This window comes from Palaemon carinicauda, chromosome 9, assembly GCF_036898095.1.
Source record: "Palaemon carinicauda isolate YSFRI2023 chromosome 9, ASM3689809v2, whole genome shotgun sequence".
Classification (NCBI taxonomy): domain Eukaryota; kingdom Metazoa; phylum Arthropoda; class Malacostraca; order Decapoda; family Palaemonidae; genus Palaemon; species Palaemon carinicauda.
Genome location: NC_090733.1, coordinates 161,521,729 through 161,545,384, shown reverse-complemented (window position 1 = coordinate 161,545,384; position 23,656 = coordinate 161,521,729). Strand labels below are relative to the sequence as shown.

Below are 23,656 nucleotides of genomic sequence, written 5' to 3'. Positions count from 1 at the left end.
CCTCTCCGTGGCGAACAACTGAATGAATCCCAGACCGTTTCTTAAATTTCTCGAACCAGCCACGAGATGCCTTGAAATCATCTGAGGAAGGCTCGGTTGAACTCTCCCCAGCATCATCCCCAGAGCTCTCCTTCAAGTCCGTAAAGATGGCGTGCGCCTTCTCGCAGATGACGGTCTCGGTGATGGTGTCGCCAACGGTCTCTCTGTCCTTAATCCACACTAGTAGAAGTCGTTCCATCTCTTCTATGATAGGGGTACGGCGTTTTGAAATTATGGTGATCTCCTTAGAAGGTTTCACTGCTTTAATAGCTTCCTTCTGTTTAAGGATTGTCGAGATCGTCGACATATTACGGCCATACTGTTTAGCAAGTTCACTCACGCGGACGCCACGCTCATGTTTTTCAATAATTTCCTGCTTAAAAGCATTTCCTTCTTCCTTTTCTCACCACTACCACTACCACTGGCAAAACTAAGCCTTTTAGGACCCATACTTTACGTAAATTACCGTTAAAGGATGCACGTAAAAAATCACGATTAAAACAGAGTTAATAGCAGAACGCACAGAGCACAACCGCAAGAAGCCGACGAGAACAGAGGACTGACCCAAGCCGCGCTAAATGAGCGTCCCTCCGAGGTCGATGTGCTGCCTTCTATCGGCGGAAATAAAAAACACTTCAGGCGCTATGAGCACCGACTACGCGTACGAGTATTGTTTACTTCGGGTGTCGAAAAAAACCTTCGGGTGTAGAGTAGGAACGTGTTCGAATTGTACTTCGCGTGTAGAAAAATTCGGATACAACCATACAACCGGTACGACGAAAATTGCTTACTTCGTGTCGAAATAAAATTCGGGTGTAGAGTCAAAAATTTGCTCGAATTTTACTTCGGATGTTGGAAAATTTGGATGTAGATACGTTCGGATGTAGAGGTTCCACTGTATCTGGGATTCTCCTCCCAACCGACCATAATTTTGTGTAGTTTCCCCTATCTCCGTTTTCTATAGTGGGTCCCTCTGTGGCAGATGGATACTCGGCCTGAGGCGACCCGGGTCAGCGAGAGCGTGGGGTTAGGTCTCGGTCACCAGTAAGCTTCTGGTCACGGCGTGATTAACATCTCGCTGCTCTCTCATATCCCGTGCGACCCTTTGTGTCCCCTTGTGTTTACCGATTCCTTTCATCCACCTCTTTCCCCTGTGTTCTTGTGTTGCTTGGTGCTTTTGTGTTCTATTATGGAACACTGTCGCTGCCCGGGGCCTAATGCCGGTAAATTGTGTGGTGCGTTGCTCTCTAAACCGGAGATTGATCCGCATACCCTGTGTTCGTCGTGCAGGGGTAGTGTGTGTTCCCGTCTGCCACGTGTCCGGAGTACGAGTCCTGGCAAGAAGGCGTCCAAAAGATCCCCTAGGAAGGCGGGCACCGCCTCGCCCTTGGCGTCGCCCACGGCTCCTCCAGAGAGAGGTTCCCCTTCACCTTCCCCTACCCAGAGTAGACTGACGAGGTAAGTCCGTTGCAGGGAAGCGGCCCATTGCCGCTCCCCATGAGCCTGTTGTTCCCGATGTGGGGGATGTTGTTTCTTCGCAAGCGTGTGGGGGGGCCTGCTTGGGGGGCGGGGGGAGACGAGGTTCTGGTGCCTGCAGGGCCCGTCTCGACCGATGTCCCGGTGTGGGGGAAGACTGCTCCGGCCCCTTTCCCCGCATCGTGGCTATGTGTTTCAGGTGCTTCAGCGCCTGGGGGAGAAGTGGACAAGGAGGGACCGCCGACAGGTTCGTCGGACCTCTTCTCCATTGTGTGGACGGCGCCTAGGACACCCTTCAGGTCGCCGCTGCGGCAAGAGGAAGATTTCAGCAGCTGGTTCGCTTCCAGGAAGCCTACACGGACTCCCCCGGCGCCGTCGTCGAGGCTCCCGCCTGACTTTATGCAGCCGTTCACGCCGGTGAAACAACACGTGGACCCTACATCAGCATTGAAGGTCTCGGCGGGCTCGTCTTCCTCCTCTTCACCATCCTCGTCAGACTCATCCTCCTCGGAAGATTCCGGTCCCCGGGTGTCGAGAAAGAAGTGGAAGTCCCGGAGGAGGTCTCGCTCCCGGTCAGCCCCGTCCAGAAAACGTGCAAGGACCTCCAAGAGGAAACACAAGAAAGGGCGTTCGTCCAGAGATGAGTGGGTCCGTGTGACCATTCCCCACAGCGAACTCATCAAGGCAGCCTCTGCTCCAGGCTCATCCGGGTGGCTCCCTAGAGCCGCTTCTTCGCACTCGCGACACGGGGCCTCCAGTCAGTTTGCCCGTCGCCCGAAGCCGTCGGCACAAGTCAGCTTCGCCAAGCCCAAGCCCACGAAGGCACTGGCTCCATCCGCCCAGCGGAGAGAGCCGCTCCTTCGGCCCGGTATTATGGCCCCTATCCCCGGTTCCATGGCAGCTCTACACAAGCGTCCTGAGCAACTGGAAGTGCATCGTAGACCCCCGGCCCCACAGAGCTCTACGGGAGGGGGTATTATTATTATTAAATGCTATGCTACAACCCTAGTTGGAAAAGCAGGATGCCATAAGCCCAGGGGCCCCAACAGGGAAAATAGCCCAGTGAGGAAAGGAAACAAGGAAAAATAAAATATTTTAAGAATAGTAACAACATTAAGATAAATATTTCCTATATAAACTGTGAAAACTTTAACAAAACAAGAGGAAGAGAAACTAGATACAACAGTGTGCCCGAGTGTATCCTCAAGCAAGAGAACTCTAACCCAAGACAGTGGAACACCATGGTACAGAGGCTATGGCACTACCCAAGACTAGAGAACAATGGTTTGATTTTGGAGTGTCCTCCTAGAAGAGCTGCTTACCATAGCTAAAGAGTCTCTTCTACCCTTACCAAGGGGAAAGTAGACAATGAACAATTAGTGCAGTAGTAAATCCCTTGGGTGAAGAAGAATTGTTTGGTAATCTCAGTGTTGTCAGGTATATGAGGACAGGAGAATCTGTAAAGAATAGGCCAGACTATTCGGTGTATGTGTAGGCAAAGGGAAACAACCGTAACCAGAGAGAAGGATCCAATGTAGTACTGTCTGGCCAGTCAAAGGACCCCATAACTATCTAGCAGTAGTATGTCTGTCTGTATAGATTGCCTTACCTTGTGTAAGACCCGGGCAGTAGTATCTCAACGGGTAGACCCATGACGGCTACCTCCATTTCAGTGGATCCACCGGTGATGGAAGTTCCCGCGCCATTGGTACGGCGGGAGAGAGAGGACCTAGCCTCCCACATGGCTCCATCCGTGATCGACGGGGTGCCCGACGCCGAAGATCAGGTGGCGGAAGGTCTAATAGAAGGGGGAGTGTGCTCGGCAGATGACGTCTCCTCCTACAGAAAGGTGCTGGCGCTGATCAGGTGGCACCACAGACTAGACGACCCGAAACCCTCGACGGAGCAGGCCTGGCTCTCGGGTCTGGAAAGGTTAGTAGACAAAACTGTCCAACAAAAGCCGTCTTTAACTCTTTCTCTGGCTCCGGACGTAAAATTGGGGATGGACCATGTCGACAGATATGTCGTGGGTCAAGCGGACTCCCTCAGGGCCCAAGGGTTCTTCAAGCTACTTTGAGGCTTACATAGGGAGAAGCGTGTTTACGTCCTGGACGGGCGTCGCGCGGGTCCCCGCACAGTCTTAGCGGCGATAGCCATGCTTAACCAGGGTAGTGCGGAAGACAGGGCCTCCTCTGCCCCAGTGTGTTTTTCCCCAGCGGATGCCGCGATGATGGGGGACACGGCCCAGGATATAGTCAACGTCACGTCCTGCCTGGACTGGTGGGCCTGTACCCTAGTAGGTTTCTAGTCGTCTCATGATCTCTGTGCCGGAGAATCAAACATTACTTCAAGAACTGATCCGCTCGGGGGGGGGGGGGGGGGGGGGGGGGAGGCAATGAAGTTCCTTACCTTCCAATCCCTCACGCAGACGGCCAACTGGGTCCTACGGAAGAGAGACACTGTCCTCAATAAACTGGTCCGTAGGCTACCGGAGAGGGAGGCGAAGTGCCTAAGGAAATTCCGGTGTAGAGCGACTCCGTCTTCCCCCCCTGAAGGCAGTGGAGGAAATGATGGAGAGAGTTAGGAAGATCAAAGAGGCAGGAGAGTCCAGGCCCTGGCGACAAGGCGTCCCACGCACAGAAGAGTTGCTCCAGACGGTCCCCACTCCTCGTCAGCTCAACCCAGACGAGACTCCCCTTCGACTCCCTGGCGGCAAGCCTCACAGCCTCCCCGTAGGGGAAGGACGACTCCGCAGGCCTCCTTTAGGCCTAGCTACTCAAACTCCAGAAGAGGACGTTCGAGCCGCGCTTCCAGGAGAAAATAGGGAGAGAAGCCCCCTACTCCTGTCGAAGCCTCAAACACTCTTGGCAAGCTTGGCGGGACAACGGAGCAGATCCATGGACCGTAGAAGTCCTGAGGGACAGGTACAGGGTTCCCTTCCTGGCGGACCCGCCCCCTCTAATTCCCGACTGACAGGCGGAGAGGTTGGCTTCCAAGGACTCCTTGAAGGCGGCATTACAGGAGGAAGTGTCGGTCATGCTCGCCAAAGGTTCTACAGCAGGCTCTTCCTGGTGGAGAAGGCAACAGAGGGTTGGAGGCCGGTCATAGATCTTTCGGCTCTCAAAAATGGAGTTTTTATGATAAAACAAAGTTTTGTGAATACTTACCTGGCAGTTATATATACATAGCTAATTATCTCTATTTCGGCAGAATTTTTCTAAAACTAGGCAACCGCCTTGTGGTGGTTGGGTGGTAACACCCGTTAAAGGGTGGTAGGAGGAATCATTCCCGTTTTCTGTTCTCCAGTTCATCTCTGCCGGCCGGATCGATAACACGGTCCGTCATTAAGAGTTTTTCTTCGCTTTCCCTGCTCGGTGTACCAGTCTGCTTTTTTGGTGAAGTACTCTGATTTGGGGTTTTGGCGATCGTTGTATTTTGTTTTCTCTTAGCCTTTTTTTTTGCTGTTTTTCATTATGAGTGAAAAGAGTCATTACCGTATCTGTGCGAATGAGGAATGTAAGGTGAGACTACCCAAAATGGCGGTTGATCCTCACACTGTTTGTTCTCATTGTAGGGGTTTTGTTTGTGCCCTTGATAATAGGTGTGGGGAATGTAAGGTTTTGGATGAGAAAGATTGGTTAATTATGAAGCGCTATGTGCGTAAGCTAGAGCTCGATAGAGTTAGGAGAGCTTCTAGGTCTAAGTCTAAGTCTGTTAGTGGTAAGGAAGACGAACTTAGCGTAGATTTATCTATTGATCCTATTATTGATTCCTCTTTGGAAGTTGATCCTTCCCTTGAGGTAGTAACTCCTGCACCTCCTACAGGTTCCGTATCTACGGATGACCCTCGGTACGCTAGCCTGGCGGCCGAGTTGAAGGCCATTAAAGAACAACTGGAGGCCTTTAAAGGTAAGGAAAGTGAAAGTGCAGTGGAGGTGGCGACCGACCGAATCTGTCATACCCCTAGGCCTAGACCTCTACCAAGCTCCCAGGACCAAGGGAGAAGGTACGTCGATGACCGAAAGGGGGTGAGAGGTACGTACCCTCTGTCAGCCGTCGCCTCAGACAGTCCTGTTGTCGATTCCCAGGCTGCTCTTGACCGTCACGGGAAAGACGAGTCGGAGGAAAAGTCACAACTGATACCCTCCACCAGGATGACCTACCTGGGGATGGTTCTAGACACCAAGTTAGGGAGGGCCTTCCCTTCCTCAGAGAGGTTAGAAAATCTGGACCGAGTAATTCTCCCCTTCCTATCAAACCTTCCAAGGAGAGCCAAAGACTGGCAGAGGTTAGTGGGCCACGTGGTGTCGTTAGAGAAGTTAGTCCCCCGGGGGAGACTCAAGCTAAGGGCGGTTCAGTGGAACCTATAATAACTCTGGTCCCAGGGAGAGTCCCCGCTTAAGTTAGTCACAGTGTCCACGGAGACGAAGGAAACCCTGAAATGGTGGCGCGACAGGACGAATACCCTGAAGGGAATGCCCTTCGCGATCGATCCTCCGGAGGTGCTGCTTTTCACGGACACATCGAAGGAGGGATGGGGAGCCCATATTCTTGACGAATCAGCAAAGGGAAAGTGGTCTCCCGAAGAAAAGAACTTGCACATAAACGTCCTGGAACTGATGGCGGATGTGACAGATGGTGCGAGATTGGAGAAAGTAGGGAAAATTTGAATCATGGTTGATTTTTAATATGACAAACTTTGTGAAGCAACAAAGATTTTATGAGAGAGAGAGAGAGTTTTTTTATAAACTATACTGTGTACTATACAAAACAAATCTTTCTAAAGCAAATCTATACTGTTTGAAATGTGACAAAATATTGCCGTCTCATTATCGAAATTAGGCTATTCACTGCTGATAAATGAAGCCAGCCTACGTCTGAAAACCTTGAACACCCACAGGGAAATAGAAAGCTTCTTTTTATATATACTGTACTAAACAAAAATAACACTTTAACATACCATTAAAATTGTCAAAAGGTTAGAGAAAGATGAAGATTGCCGAGAACTTAACCACAATTCTGTTTACATTTTGTCAGCTAGACTAGCATAGTTAAAGTTGATTTCATTGTCGATATGGTATATTTTCTTAAAAAGTCTATTTATTATATTTATTATGAAATTATGTTAATGAAATGTAAGGTGGACCATACTGTAATAGTTATAAACAAAATTTATGAAAACTATTCTACAACAAATTGGTACTGATGTAATTTGCATTTGTTATTTACACTGAATGAGTTTAAAATTATTCTTTGCTATTCGCAATAGGCTTGAGATCACAACCATATGAGAGAGAGAGAAAATTCATATGATAATTAACTAGTGGAAGACAGACAGAAAGTCAAACAAAATACTGTACCTCAAAACTTTTTTTTATTTTTCCATGTATTATATTTTGACAACCGATTTCACTCAAAACGACTTGAGTCTAGGTATACCTGTATTCTCATAACAACTGATACTAACCACTGAAACACTTGATGATGTTTCGATGATGGAAATAATAAAGTTACTGGGTTATACACAGAACGGAAATCATTCGGTTGCCAGCGCCTCTCACCAGAAATATGATATCATGGGACATGTGATGTGAACTCCACAAAGTATGACATGCAAAATATGTAAAACTTCTTTTTTCCTTGGAAGAAAGGAAAGAAAGCACACTAAGCTAATTAAATTATTTTTAAGAAAATATTTGTCCCATTAGTATGCAGTACTTTCATTGGCTAAAAAATGGTCGTAAAGTCAAACAGTCTAGAGTTGCATTGTTCATAAGTTGATTACTACCTGTAATCAGGGTCAATACCTTTAGGTCTGTTGGGTGAAGAGAAATCTGGACATTCCATGGTGACACGTCATTTACGCGCTCACTCCGGTAGAAGTTGTAGAGCGTTTTGGGGTGATGTGCAATGCACTTAATTGGGAAATGCACCTTGTGCCAAGAGCATTCAGAAGGAAATAGCGTTCAAAGCTTTCTGGATGCACAGCGTTCAGGGGAAGTGCGTCGGGAAGATAGTGAATCCCCTCTGTATGATTGCTCGTCTGACAAAGCACGCTGGGGTTATGCGGACTTTGGCAAAAAACCTACAGGAGGAACGAGTTAGTAAAGGTGTTAGTTGGTTGAGGCATGTCCAAGAATAGAACCTAGGGAAGAGGCACGTAATGCTAGGACAGACTAACTGAAGGAACTTGCCTGGATGAGGTGAGTGGAAGAAGTGCACAATGGCTAGACTTATCTGGAAGATGGAGAGTTGTCCTTCAAAGATCCTGCAGAAGGTGATGTGCAAGACTGATTGCCTACGAGAGGCTAGACTACCCTTTGAAGAGGAAGAACCTAGCAGCTTTTGTGCTGGAGCATGATATTTCCCTCAGGAATAATGTTCAGGAGAGAAGCCTCCTACACTAGGGTCCAATGGGGACTGAAGAGATGACCGGAACCTTCCTCGGAGACAACTAAATGTCAAAATAAACTGCAGCAGAAACTTCCTACTGGTACTTCACTAACAGAGCTTGCAGAGGCCACAAAGAAGACAATGCATCTGCATCCAATACTTGAATAAAAGAGGGCTCAACCTATTGAGGAACCCCCCCCCCCCCATTTTTCTAGGCAAAAGAGGACCCCCTTGCCCAAATGTTTAGAGAGCCATCGCTTTTGCTCAATTGGTCTTCCGAGAGGAGACCAACAGAAAAGAGACAGCTTCGACTTTGAGAAAGACCCCGAAGCTAAAGAATCCCTTTTAGCCTACTTTTGCCACCTACTGTAACCTTTCCCATTGGGAGGATGGCCACTCTCGACACTTGTCACAAGGTGAGGATTGAGTACATGCATGCCCTCAGTATGGAAGGCATAACCAATGAGAGAATCATTTTTAACTGCACTCATGAAAGTTCTACATGTCTTGAGCAACACTCCAAGGAATTTTTGCAGACATTGCCAAAAACAAACACAAGTACACCAAGTAAAACACCCTGGAAAAATTATGAATGTTTGTAATACTTGCAGTTGAAGAGAACGTCTGTTCCCACTAACAGCTGATATCTGAGCGAGTTGTCAGTGAACCAGAAGTGGGGTTGGGGCGATTGCCTTCCCGCTACTGGATAACTAATGTTCATCGTTACCACATCATAATATAACCGTATATATTTTTAATTGCCGTACTCACAACTTTGCTGTTATCATTTTCCTATGTAGAGGAAGATGGTTTGTATTTATAGGAACCAAGGAATCTTTAAGACAGTATTGTAATTACAATTCAAGCTTGATAGCCATACTCTTAATACATACATAAATATACCAAAGGCACTTCCCCCATTTTTTGGGGGTAGCCGACATCAAACAAATGAAACAAAAAAAAAAAGGGGGGGGGGACATCTCTATGTTCCTCCCAGCCTAACAAGGGACTCAACTGAGTTCGGCTGGTAGTGCTAGGGTGGCACAGCCCACCCTCCCACATTATCCACCACAGATGAAGCTTCATAATGCTGAATCCCCTATTGCTGCTACCTCCACGGTCATCCAAGTCACCAGAGTAAGCAGCACGGCCTACCGGAACTGCGTCGCAATCGCTCGCCATTCATTCCTATTTCTAGCACGCTCTCTTACCTCTCTTACATCTATCCTCCTATCACCCAGAGCTTCCTTCTCTCCATCCAAACCTTGGTCTTCCTCTTGTACTTCTCCCATCAACTCATGCATTCATCACCTTCTTTAGCATACAGCCATTTTCCATTCTCTCAACATGGCCAAACCACCTCAACACATTCATATCCACTCTAGCTGCTAACTCATTTCATACACCCTTTCTCTCCCTCACTACTTCGTTCCTAACCCTATTTACTCGAGATACACCAGCCATACTCCTTAGACACTTCATCTCAAACACATTCAATTTCTGTCTCTCCGTCACTTTCATTCTCCACAACTCTGATCCATACAAAGTTGGTACAATCACTTTCTCATACAGAACTCTCTTTACATTCATGCCCAACCCTCAATTTTTTACTACTCCCTTAACTGCCCCCAACACTTTGCATCCTTCATTCACTCTGATGTACATCTGCTGCCACTCCACCATTTGCTGCAACAACAGACCCCAAGTACTTAAACTGATCCACCTCCTCAATTAACTCTCCATTCAACATGACATTCAACCTCGCACCACCCTTCCCTTCCCGTACATCTCATAACCTTACTCTTGCCCACATTAACTTGAAACTTCCTTCTCTCACACACACTTCCAAATTCTGTCACTAATCGGCCAAGCTTCTCATCTGCGTCTGCAACCAGTACAGTATCATCATCCGCAATAGAACAACTGATTTACCTCCCATTCATGGTCATTCTCGTCTACCAGTTTCAATCCTCGTCCAAGCACTCGAGCATTCTCCTTTCTCACCACTCCATCAACATACAAGTTAAACAACCACGGCGACATCACAAATCCCTGTCTCAGTCCCACTCTCACCGGAAACCAATCGCTCACTTCATTTCCTATCCTAACACCTGCTTTACTACCTTTGTAGAAACTTTTCACTGGTTGCAACAACCTTCCACCAACTCCATATAACCTCATCACATTCCATATTGCTTCCCTATCAACTCTATCATACGCTTTCTCCAGATCCATAAATGCAACATACACATCCTTACCTTTTGCTAAATATTTCTCGCATATCTGCCTATCTGTAAAAATCTGATTCATACAACCCCTACCTCTTCTAAAACCACCCTGTACTTCTAAGATTGCATTCTCTGTTTTATCCTTAATCCTATTAATCATTACTCTACCATACACTTTTCCAACTACACTCAACAAACTAATACCCCTTGAATTAAAACACTCATGTTACCCTTGTCTAGTGGTACAATTTATGCACAAACCCAATCTACTGGTAACATTGACAACACAAAACACATATCAAACAATCTCACCAACCATTCAAGTACAGTCTTGTAATCTCTCTCTCATTCTTATCTCCCATCACCGGCACCTCAACACCTGCAACAGCAATCATATCTGCCTCCCTATTATCCTCAACATTCAGTAAACTTTCAAAATACTCCGCCCACCTTTTCCTTGCCTCCTCTCTTTTAACAACATTCCATTTCCATCTTTCACTGTCTCTTCAATTCTTGAACCAGCCTTCCTTACTCTCTTCACTTCTTTCCAAAACTACTTCTTATTCTCTTCATATGAATGACCCAATCCCTGACCCCACCTCAGGTCAGCTGCCCTCTTTGCCTCACTTACCTTGCGCTTTACTTCCACATTTTTCTCTCTATATATCTTTCATACTTTTCTACACTATTACTCTGCAACCATTCTTCCACTTTTACCTTCACTCCTTCATTCCACCATTCACTGCCCTTCCTCATGCTACCTCCAACAAACTTCTTGCCACACACATCACTTTCAATCCCAACAACATTTTCTTTTACTAACTTTTAGTTATCAACACATAATCCATTAACGCCCTTTCTACCACTCCTCCATTTGCCACTCTTACCCATGTATACTTGTTTTTTTTTCTTTCTTTTTTGAAAAAGCTAGAACTTGAAACAATCTCTTGCTCAACACATATCTACCAGTCTCTCTCACCACTCATTTCACCTGGTATGCCATACTTCCTAATAACACCTTCTACCTCTCCAGCGCCCACTCTAGCATTTAAGTCAACCATGACAACTACATGATTCCTTCTACCCAGTCCTTCTTCACACCTACTTAATTCATTCCAGAACTAATTCCGCTCTTCTTCACTTTTCTCACTACCTGGACCATATGCACTGACAAAAGCCCAACATTCCCTACCCAACCTAACCCTTACCCACATTAACCTAGACAATATCTCCATCCATTCCACTACTTTACCTGTCATCCATTCACTCGGCAATAAAACCACACCTTCTCTTGCTCTTCCCCTTTCAATCCCAGAAACTCGACCAGACATTTCACCAAACATCACTTCACCTTTACCTTTTATCTTTGTTTCACACAAAGCCAATATATCCATCCTTCTATTCCTAAACATATTTCCAATCTCACATCTTTTACTCTCTATCGTACTACATCCACGCACATTCAAACACCCTAAAACTAGAGTGCAGGGAGCAGTCACCCTCCCCCCAGCTCCACCTCTTTGATGTCTCACAGGATTATAATACAGGAGAGGGGGTTCCCAGCCCCCTCGTCCCGTCCCTTTTAGTCACTTCTTACAACACGCAGGGATACGTTGGCGCTGTTCTAATTGTTTTTATGCCCCCGCCGCCACTCTTGATAGATTTATGTATTAAACAGTCTAATAATTTATAAAATTAGACCATGGGTTTAGGGGAAAGAAAGTCATTCAGTGCCAAGGTAAAACATAATTGGGGAAGCCTGTAGTTGCATGTTAAACAGGAAATTGCACATTGCATTAAGAGGTAAAATGTATGGAGAGATGTAATATGAAGCAGGAACGGGGTAAAAGAAAATTGAAATGTTGGCCCAAAAAAACATACTATAAGACCTTAGAGTAATGTCGACAGCGAACATGCAATGACATTGCTTGCAGAGACTAGACAGCCAGGCTTTATCCCTTAGTATCAAATTTCTATGGCTGAATTAAGGATATTTTAAGTGTATTCCTCAGCATAACAATCAATTTTATAACCTTATTATAAAATTGAAGGGTAAACATATTTTGAAAATTTGAATATTTCCTTAGAGAGATGTTCACTTTCATGATTAATTTCACTACTGGATTAACACAGAAATCCCACCTCTTAATCAACATAAAATAAATACTGATAGAAAACAAACATCTTAATACGAAAATGTAAATAACAAAAGTATTTTCTAATGCATATCTGTACTGTATTCAGTTCAGAAAGGCAATAAAGATCTTAGCAGGGATTTATCTTTCCAGGATTCCAGTAATGCAGAAGAATGGGTACGCTGTCTTTCGATTGTGGTAGCACATTCTCATTCACGTGAAGAACAAAGCCATGGGGCACCAAAAACTACCACTTCCATTCCACGCAGCTTTATGTATGGACATCATTCGTCGTCATCGTCTTCATCAGCCATGCGCACTGCTGTGTGATTTCATGTTCATTATTTACTATACTCTATATTCGTCAGAGTTGACATTACAAAGACAAGAAAAATTTATGCTGTTGAGGTAGAAAATGTTTTATGAATGGTATTTTCATAAATTAACTAGTGTATACAGTATTACTGCCACATTCAGATTTTTACATTTATTCTGGAGTAGAAAGCTTTTCAAGCAGTTATTGAAGTAGTTTTACCGTTTGTGCCTTTTGGACTTAGACGTGGAAATATAAAGTATTTTCTATTATAGTTTTTTATCTTTGCCCATTCTCACCATGTACACAACTTACAATACATATACCTGTACATAGTATTGCCAAATCAGAAAGTTCCCATTCTCACTATGTACACAACTTATAATACATATACATAGTATTGCCAAGTCAGAAAAAATAAATAAAAAGCCATCAAAGTTTGATAACAATAGTTATTAAATTACCATCTCATCAGAAATAGAAATAAAACTAAATACAAAGTTTTAAAAATTAAATGCTGTATCAATTTTAAAATTAAATAATAGGTTAGCAAATTTTGACCCCTTAAGCAAACCATATTATTTGAAATACTATTTTAAAACAAAAAATTAAGATTCATATCCTCTATACCTTGACTCTAAAGAGCTATTTTTATGAAAATACTGAAATTACCAGGGAACTGTCTTTACTTGTTAATAGACATTACTTAAATATTTTAATGGTCTTGTGCAATATTAACTCATATCCTCTACAGACATTATGTAGATGGCCATGCTATGAATAAAATTATAAATATGTTTAATGAAAAGTTCTATATTGTGTTTGTATTAGTTTTTTAGGAATGAAACTGTTGAGTCTGTCCAGTCTTGTTATATATATTGACATAAATTTAAGGGATATTCTAGATGTTGCAAAGTTGGTTTTACTATATTAAATAAATATGATTACTTATGTATACTTTGAGTATATGCTGCACCTGTCTTACTTTTAATTTCAAGTAGTGAATTACTGGAATCACAATAACAACTTCACTTACTGAAGGATTGACGCTACCATTTCTCTATAAGTAATGAATAAAAAATTATGTAATGGTGATTATGAAATTTTCTCTTGGTCAGTATATTAACAGCTATAAAGAAAAATTCAAGGCTGTCCTTCATGCCTGGTGGCTAAAACAAAGATTGTAAGTCATACAATTTGTATCTTTAGTGTATTTTATACACTTCATAATAATTGTGAGATTAAAATCCTCACTAAATTTGAAGAATAAAGTAACTTGTACATTGCCAACAAATGTATAAAAACTTAGCTTCCAGCTCTCTAAAGTTTTATATATAATAGCTTAGTTTCCAGCTTCCCGAGATTTTACATTTACAGTTTGTCGATTTTAAAATTGGAAATTTTTTTCCATTCTCTGTAATGCTGTGTAAAATTCAGTAGATTTAGATATTTGTGAGCTTTTACACATTTAAAAGAGAGGATTCTCATTGAACATTGTACACCGAGGAAATTTAAACCATTGTATATCAATTACAGCAGCTATACTCCCTATACCTGTAAATGGTTATAATCCTAGTTACCAGTAAATACTTTTTGTCTTCAGAAATGGAGGTATAGAAAGTAAGGTTTCCCATTATGTAGTCGAGATGTTTATATTTTCAATTTAAACCAGACCGTGAAATTGTTACAGAGATTATATGAAAAATAACGAGAGTATAGAGTCCAGTAGTAAAGTGGAAATGTTGTGTAATGGACAAGATCTCTTCCTTATAGTTGTGATAATAGTCTGTTGGCAACTTTTAAGTTTTAAGGTAATTATGTAGTCATTTTCCAAGTTTATTAGAGCAAATAAGGGAGGGCAATACATATACCTTTAGTATTTTTATTAGTTAGCACTCTATTATATGGGAGCATGATTTATGAAAACCATTTTGATTTCAAAGTAAGTTAGGCAGCTTTTACCAAGGTGACTTCCTTTCTAACTTATGTATACAAATGAATTTTAATTCTTGATGGTTACAGTCTCATTAATTTCCCATGTGTGTATATATGGTATTTACAGTGCAATTTTTAGTTTTAGTTGTTCTTTGTTTGCAAATCATATAGTTTGCAGGGCAGCTTTAAGATTATGATATGATCACTCTGTACTTAAAAGGTCCATTTGTATGTTCCCACTCATCACAGGGTAACTGGATTATGAGCGTGTTCAACTTTTTCCTTATCTATAATTTGTATATTTTTCTCAAACGTCAATTCTTCATAATTATTATCTGTAGTCAGTTAGAGGTTCAGTATTTACTTTTCTTACTAGTTCTTTCCTGTCAAACTACCATTGAAATTTTCTACTGTGCTGCTAGAAAAAAAAAGAAAAAAAAAAACAAGTAATACAATACTCTTATTCAATTTATAAAAGTTTTATTTTTTTTTTTTTTTTGACAATTTTAAATTTTACCTACATACAGTAGTTTTAATCAACTAATGATCCCTTGCGATTTTATAGCAGTGTGATGCATAGTCCGTTTTGTGATCTACATAAGCTCTGTTAGTTTTATTATCATAGTTTTATGTATAATACTTAATGACTATTATGTATAGCATACAAATAGTATTATCCCGAGTAGATCATTCTGTATATGTAATTCGTATTACTGTATATTTATTTTTATATGGAAGAGACTTTATGAAAGGACCACACATTTAAAACAAGCAATGATTAATTGGTCATGTTATGGTTTTGTTTCAAGGCGCACGTAGTTTATTTGTTCTCGTGGTCTCATCGTCAAGAAGGCAATGATTTGAATGTTCTTAATATCGATTGCAATATATTTTGTTTTCCTTAAATTGTTTTATGAAGTTTCATTTTGTGTACACAATATTTTAGTTAAATATACATTTTTATGAGTATGATATAACAATTAGCTTAATTAATATGCTTTGCTTCATCCCAGGATTTTGTCGTTTCATTGCACAAATTGAATATTTGGTAATGCTAAGTCCAATTCAGACCATAAGAAATGTGAAAAGGATTTCTACAGGCCATAGTAAGAGATGATTCACATTAATTGACATCTACAAGTCAATATTCTTGTATTTCAATTGCAATATCTAAACTATACGAACACCTTGCTTTCTTGGTCTCATTAGAAAAAAAAAAGTTGTGACAAATACAGTACTAAAAATGAAAAAAAAAATAAAGTTTTTGACTAATAAAATGCATTCTGAATTAGTAAGCTTTCAGATTACTGTTTTTGTGGAGATGACATTATTAGAATGTTAGGCTGACTTCTTGGTGTTGAGGCTAAATGTTGGTACTTAGAAGAATTTTGTTTTGGAATTAATGTGAAGGATTTTGTAATACAACTTTTGTATTCAGATTCTTCAAGCAGTCTGCAAAAGAGATAGTTTATTTCCTATGTAGTGTTCATCTGTTTGTTGGTATCATTAGAGTAGTTTCTGTCACTGTCTTGTTGGTTTATCTTACTGAACAGATGACATAAACTTTACTATCCTGTGCCTTGTGTACAGAATGGTTTAAGTCAGGTCATGAAAGTCTTACAGATATGACTTTAGGGAAGGGTAAGAAAGGATTTTGAATGTTGAAGAGCAGAGGAACTGCCAGTTGTGTATACTATGTTATGATCTCATGTTTATTTTTGTTACCTATAAACTTTACCAATTTATTTTACACTTTATATATCCTTAGCAAGAACTTGACACTAAATGATATGATCACTGTGTTTTAAGCATTGAATTTAAACTCAATTATTTGTTTATCGTACATATTTTTAGTTTGAAGTTATTCTGAAAAGGCTATGATTACTGTATCCTTAGCATGGAGCTCAAACTCCACACTTCATTTATTTATTCCATAGTTCTAAGACTTATATGGAGATCTAGACTAACCAGTTTAGACTTTTTTCTTGATGAAATTATCCTCAACAGAATTTAAGAGTGTTTTCTGTTCGTCTTTGCAATATCTATATTTTACCTATTATAGCGGAGAAAATTTGAAAATTATTTGTGAACGAGTTAAAAACTTAATCCCATATCAAAACGATTTATATATTTGCCTACAAATTTTCCCAGTCTTAAAGTGAACATTTTTAGATAGTAAATTAATTATATTTTATCTGATCATGGATACAGTGCTGTCTACCTTGAAGAGTATTTACATAATCATTTTGATGTATATAACTTAAGTGATTTAGGACCAAAAATTATACAAAATACCAGGCTTAATGAAAAAAAAAATTAATACTGTACTAACAATTGCTGGCATATGTAGCTCTTTCTTTTGCATAGATAAATCTGGTAACTGGTCTTCAAAATATGTCTTCGATACAAGGTAGTGTTTGTATGTGAGGGGGGTAATGATAAATTATATATTATAAGTTTATTTTGGATTATGGTCAGTCTTCTAGGAAGAGTATAAAAGGTATGGCAATGAGCCTTATCATCGTTAGATGGATTTCATCCTCAAGCTTATCTGTTGTATATAATGTAAATATATCACATGTATTTTTGAATGTCATGTTTATATATATTGAAAATTTCTGTCTTCCACTCCAAACAGCGGACCAATATTTTTATACTGTCAGGTAGCCATCTCCATTTATGATTAGCTGGCTCTATTTTTTGGAGTATTAGGCTGAGATGTTTGATAGATGATTATTATTTTAGCTATTGCCACACAAGCTGATTTTGTAATTAGCATTCAAAATTTGAAACCAGCTTGAGATAGTAAATTCACGGTAATCGTCTTGAGTTAACATAATAATATATCTGTAAAACTAGAATGACAAAGAATAAATAATGGATATTTACCAAAATCTATCTTGACAGTGGTTCGTGGTATTACAGACACCCATTAAAGACAGTCACAGCCACTTGTGTACACCCACTAAAGACAGTCGCAGCCACATGAGTTCATCCATTAAAGACCGTTGCAGCCACTAGAGTATAATGCCAAATGGAGCTCAGACAGATTCAGGTCTTTTGCCAGCTGTACTCTGTTCCTCCATATAAAAATATAATAAACCTTTTAAAATTGGCTCTCGATATTGCCATTTAATGGATATGGTTTTTACGATTTCTGCTGTACTGTATATTTAGCTTTGTTAACTGTTAATATTGAATGCTTTAATTTTGTACTCTTGACGAAAAATAAATATTTATTGAAAACTCCCCATTTTTTCTTTTAACAATTTCCTAAATTCAAGGAATATTTAAAAAGAAATATAAGGTTTATTATTGTTCCATTTTCAACCAACCTCAATTTGTTCAGTAAGTTATACAAATCTAATAAAGTTTTAGGAACTTTTATAAAGTATATTAATTTGCTCTAATAAGTTTTAGGAACAGTCAATGTTGATTTTCTTCATTAATACAGTAATAGGCAACTTTAATGTGTTGTATTGTTGATATAAATTAAAATACTTGACTTACAGCCTGGATAAAAATTGCTTTTATTATTAGTTTGTATAAGAGCGAGGGTTGAAGAGCTAATAAAACCAGGGGTGAAAAGTAAATATCAGGAAAGGTTGAAAATGATATATGACGAAGTGAAAGTAAGAGAAACTGGCAATTTAGAGGAGGAGTGGAAGTTAGTAAAAGAAAATTTTGTTGGGATTGCAAGTGATGTGTGTGGAAAGAAGGTTGTTGGAGGCAGCATGAGGAAGGGCAGTGATTGGTGGAATGAAGGATTGAAGGTAAAAGTGGAAGAGAAAAAAAAAGAGGGCTTTTGAAGTATGGCTGCAGAGTATAGTATAGAGAAGTATGAAAAATATAAAGAGAAAAATGCGGAAGTAAAGCGCAAGGTACGTGAGGCAAAGAGGGCAGCTGACCTGAGGTGGGGTCAGGGATTGGGTCATTCATATGAAGAGAATAAGAAGAAGTTTTGGAAAGAAGTGAAGAGAGTAAGGAAGGCTGGCTCAAGAATTGAAGAGACAGTGAAAGATGGAAATGGAAGGTTGTTAAAAGGAGAGGAGGCAAGGAAAAGATGGGCGGAATATTTTGAAAGTTTACTGAATGTTGAGGATAATAGGGAGGCAGATATAATTGCGGTTGCAGGTGTTGAGGTGCCAGTGATGGGAGATGAGAATGAGAGAGAGATTACAATAGATGAAGTGAGGAGAGCACTAAATGAAACGAGAGTAGGAAAAGCATCTGGTATGGATGGTGTGAGAGCTGAGATGTTGAAGGAGGGGGGTGTGACTGTACTGGAATGGTTGGTGAGATTGTTTAATATGTGTTTTGTGTTCTCAATGGTACCAGTAGATTGGGTTTGTGCATGTATTGTACCACTATGTAAGGGTAAGGGAGATGTGCATGAGTGTTGTAATTCAAGAGGTATTAGTTTGTTAAGCGTAGTTGGAAAAGTGTATGGTAGAGTAATGATTAATAGGATTAAGGATAAAACAGAGAATGCAATCTTAGAAGTACAGGGTGGTTTTAGAAGAGGTAGGGGTTGTATGAATCAGATTTTTACAGTTAGGCAGATATGCGAGAAATATTTAGCAAAAGGTAAGGAGGTGTATGTTGCGTTTATGGATCTGGAGAAAGCGTATGATAGAGTTGATAGGGAAGCAATGTGGAATGTGATGAGGTTATATGGAGTTGGTGGAAGGTTGTTGCAAGCTTTTTACAAAGTTTTTACAAAGGTAGTAAAGCATGTGTTAGGATAGGAAATGAAGTGAGTGATTGGTTTCCGGTGAGAGTGGGGCTGAGACAGGGATGTGTGATGTCGCCGTGGTTGTTTAACTTGTATGTTGATGGAGTGGTGAGAGAGGTGAATGCTCGAGTGCTTGGACGAGGATTAAAACTGGTAGACGAGAATGACCATGAATGGGAGGTAAATCAGTTGTTGTTTGCGGATGATACTGTACTGGTTGCAGACACAGAAGAGAAGCTTGGACGATTAGTGACAGAATTTGGAAGTGTGTGTGAGAGAAGGAAGTTGAGAGTTAATGTGGGTAAGAGTAAGAGTTATGAGATGTACGAGAAGGGAAGGTGGTGCAAGGTTGAATGTCATGTTGAATGGAGAGTTACTTGAGGAGGTGGATCAGTTTAAGTACTTGGGGTCTGTTGTTGCAGCAAATGGTGGAGTGGAAGCAGATGTATGTCAGAGAGTGAATGAAGGTTGCAAAGTGTTGGGGGCAGTTAAGGGAGTAGTAAAAAATAGAGGGTTGGGCATGAATGTAAAGAGAGTTCTATATGAGAAAATGATTGTACCAACTGTGATGTATGGATTGGAGTTGTGGGGAATGAAAGTGATGGAGAGACAGAAATTGAATGTGTTTGAGATGAAGTGTCTAAGGAGTATGGCTGGTGTATCTCGAGTAGATAGGGTTAGGAACGAAGTGGTGAGGGTGAGAACTGGTGTAAGAAATGAGTTAGCAGCTAGAGTGGATATGAATGTGTTGAGGTGGTTTGGCCATGTTGAGAGAATAGAAAATGGCTGTCTGCTAAAGAAGGTGATGAATTCAAGAGTTGATGGGAGAAGTACGAGAGGAAGGCCAAGGTTTGGGTGGATGGATGGAGTGAAGGAAGCTCTGGGTGATAGGAGGATAGATGTGAGCGAGGCAAGAGAGCGTGCTAGAAATAGGAATGAATGGCGAGCGATTGTGACGCAGTTCCGGCAGGCCCTGCTGCTGCCTCCGATGCCTTAGATGACCGCGGAGGTAGCAGCAGTAGGGGATTCAGCATTATGAAGCTTCATCTGTGGTGGATAATGTGGGAGGGTGGGCTGTGACACCCTAGCAGTACCAGCTGAACTCGGTTGAGTCCCTTGTTAGGCTGGGAGGAACGTAGAGAGTAGAGGTCCCCTTTTTGTTTTTGTTCTTTGTTGATGTCGGCTACCCCCCCAAAATGGGGGAAGTGCCTTGGTATATGTATGTATGTATAAGAGACGGACGGAGACAATGAATGCCATAAAATAGATTTATTGGTCATTTCCATTTGAGGTAAGAAATTTATACCCGCCGATGCTATGTTTGTGCACTACTGTACTATGGTATGCAAAGCCTCTATATGTTTCATTTACAACCATTACCAGATTCGTATTTCATTTTGAATACCATAACATCAACAGAAGTGAAATAAACTTTGTAGATGTTAACATTTTACATTAGAAATGTTGTAATTTTGCTTGTTATTCTTAATGAGATAATTTGGGAAAAAATGGAATATCATTACGTACTCATTACAATCATGAGATTGCTAATTTATGTATGAGTTTTCAAGATTCAAAGCTTTTAACCATACTGTATTAATAAGATAACGTAATGCTTACAAAAGTTATTTCTAGTTCAAATAATAAAAATATCCTGCTTGGTGTCAATTTGTATATTTGAGTTTTTTTTATTTTTCTAAAATTACTGAGGATCTACTAAAAAGCTAGTTAATTTTCAAATGATATTTTAAAATTCATCCCTCAATCTAAAATTATGGTAAAAAAGAATTTTACTTTTGTTATAGTAAGAGTGGCCTGGCTAAAGTATATATGTATGTATGTGTGTCTATGTAAAATAAATAAATAAATATATATATATATATATATATATATATATATATATATATATATATATATATACATATATATAATTGCCTGCTCCTTTATTCAATTTATCCAGGCCGAGAATACATAAACCATCCATATTTATCCATGTAAATATAATCCATAGTGTTAGGCGATCTAATAAACAAACTATAAAATAAAAAATAAAAAGGATGAATAAAGATACATAATAGTGCAAAGTTTCACTATTTGGCTCCGTCCCTCTTTTAGGAAATTAATATTATATCCGTAATAGACAATACATATGAATAGAAAGCAATAGATATATATATATATATATATATATATATATATATATATATATATATATATATATATACATATACAGTATATACATATATACATATATATACATATATACATATACTGTACATATATACATACAGTGGAACCTCTACATCCGAACGTATCTACATCTGAATTTTCCAACATCCGAAGTAAAATTTGAGCAAATTTTTGACTGTACACCCGAATTTTACTTTGACACACGAAGTAAGCAATTTTCGTCGTCCCGGTTGTATCCGAATTTTTCGACACGCGAAGTACAATTCGAACACGTTCCTACTCTACACCCGAATGTTTTTTTCGACACCCGAAGTAAACAATACTCGTACGCATAGTCGGTGCTCATAGCGCCTGAAGTGTTTTTTATTTCCGCTGATAGAAGGCAGCACTTCGACCTCGGAGGGACCCTCAATTAGCGCGGCTCGGGTCAGTCCTCTGTTCTCGTCGGCTTCTTGCGGTTGTGCCCTGTGCGTTCTGCTATTAACTGTGTTTTAATCGTGATTTTTTACGTGCATCCTTTAACGGTAATTTACGTAAAGTATGGGTCCTAAAAGGCTTAGTTTTGCAAGTGGTAGTGGTAATGGTAAGAAAAGGAAGAAGGAAATGCTTTCTTTAGACGTAAAGCAGGAAATTATTGAAAAACATGAGCGTGGCGTCCGCGTGAGTGAACTTGCTAAACAGTATGGCCGTAATATGTCGACGATCTCGACAATCCTTAAACAGAAGGAAGCTATTAAAGCAGTGAAACCTTTTAAGGGGATCACCATTACAGTGAACCCTCGTTTATCGCGGTAGATAAGTTCCAGACGCGGCCGCGATAGGTGAAAATCCGCGAAGTAGTGACACCATATTTACCTATTTATTCAACATGTATATTCAGACTTTTAAAACCTTCCCTTGTATGTAGTACTGTTAACAAACTACCCTTTAATGTACAGAACACTTAATGCATGTACTACAGTACCCTAAACTAAAACAGGCACAAATATTAAAGGCAATTTTATATCATGCGTTTCCTAAACACGCTAAAAAGCACGTTAAAAAATGGCAACCAATGTTTTGTTTACATTTATCTCTGATCATAATGAAGAAACAAACTGGAGGTAGAGCTTTGCTTATTACCCAGACATATTTCCCATACTATTCCCTTAGAACTACATCACATCTTCCTACTTTAGATATATATATATATATATATATATATATATATATATATATATATATATATATTTATATGTATACACATATACATACATACATATATACATAAATGCATGCATACATATATATATATATATATATATATATATGTATATATATATGTTACTGTATATATATGGGTTATGGAAAAAATCCGCGAAGTGGTGAATCCGCGATGGTCGAACCGCGAAGTAGCGAGGGTTCACTGTATTTCAAAACACCGTAGCCCTATCATAGAAGAGATGGAACGACTTCTGCTAGTGTGGATCAAGGACAGAGAGATCGTTGGCGACACCATCACCGAAACCGTCATCTGCGAGAAGGCGCACGCCATCTTTACGGACTTGAAGGAGGAGAGCTCTGGGGGTGATGCTGGGGAGAGTTCAACCGAACCTTCCTCAGATGATTTCAAGGCATCTCGTGGCTGGTTTGAGAAATTTAAGAAACGGTCCGGGATTCATTCAGTTGTTCGCCACGGAGAGGCTGCTAGTGCGGACACAAAGGCTGCAGCTGACTTTGTCAAGAACTTCGAAAGGATCGTACTGGAAGAAGGCTACGTAGAGCAGCAAGTGTTTAATTGTGATGAAACCGGGGTGTTTTGGAAGATGATGCCGAGTCGAACCTACATCACCGCCGAAGAGAAGAAATTGCCTGGGCATAAGCCAATGAAGGATCGGTTGACTCTTGCCCTATGTGCCAACGCTAGCGGGGACTTTTAAAGTCAAGCCCTTACTGGTTTACCATTCCGAGAACCCTAGGGCCTTTAATGCACACAACGTCGATAAGGACCAGCTTCATGTTTTCTGGCGATCCAACTCGAAGGCCTGGGTCACTAGGCAGTTCTTTGTGCAATGGGTTAACCAAGTTTTTGGCCCTTCTGTGAAGAAGTATCTTCATGAGCAGAAATTGCCTTTAAAGTGCCTGCTATGCCTTGACAATGCACCTGCTCACCCCCCTGGACTTGAAGATGATATCTTCGAAGAATTCAAGTTCATAAAGGTGCTGTATCTTC

At 40.6% G+C, this 23,656-nt stretch overlaps 1 protein-coding gene and 1 long non-coding RNA gene across 2 annotated transcripts in view; one reads left to right on the top strand and one right to left on the bottom strand.

Moving 5' to 3' along the window:
- The window catches only part of LOC137647322 (protein melted-like), a 55,108-nt gene extending 37,343 nt beyond the window's left edge, over nucleotides 1–17,765 (top strand). Inside the window, exon 7 of the mRNA XM_068380725.1 lies at nucleotides 12,425–17,765. Coding sequence (XP_068236826.1) covers nucleotides 12,425–12,601 — 177 coding nt within the window. The 3' untranslated portion in view covers nucleotides 12,602–17,765. The remainder of the gene's footprint in view (nucleotides 1–12,424) is intronic.
- LOC137647323 (uncharacterized) overlaps nucleotides 12,467–23,656 on the bottom strand; it is a 151,762-nt gene continuing 140,572 nt past the window's right edge. Inside the window, exon 4 of the long non-coding RNA XR_011045582.1 lies at nucleotides 12,467–12,593. This is a non-coding gene — a long non-coding RNA (uncharacterized lncRNA). The remainder of the gene's footprint in view (nucleotides 12,594–23,656) is intronic.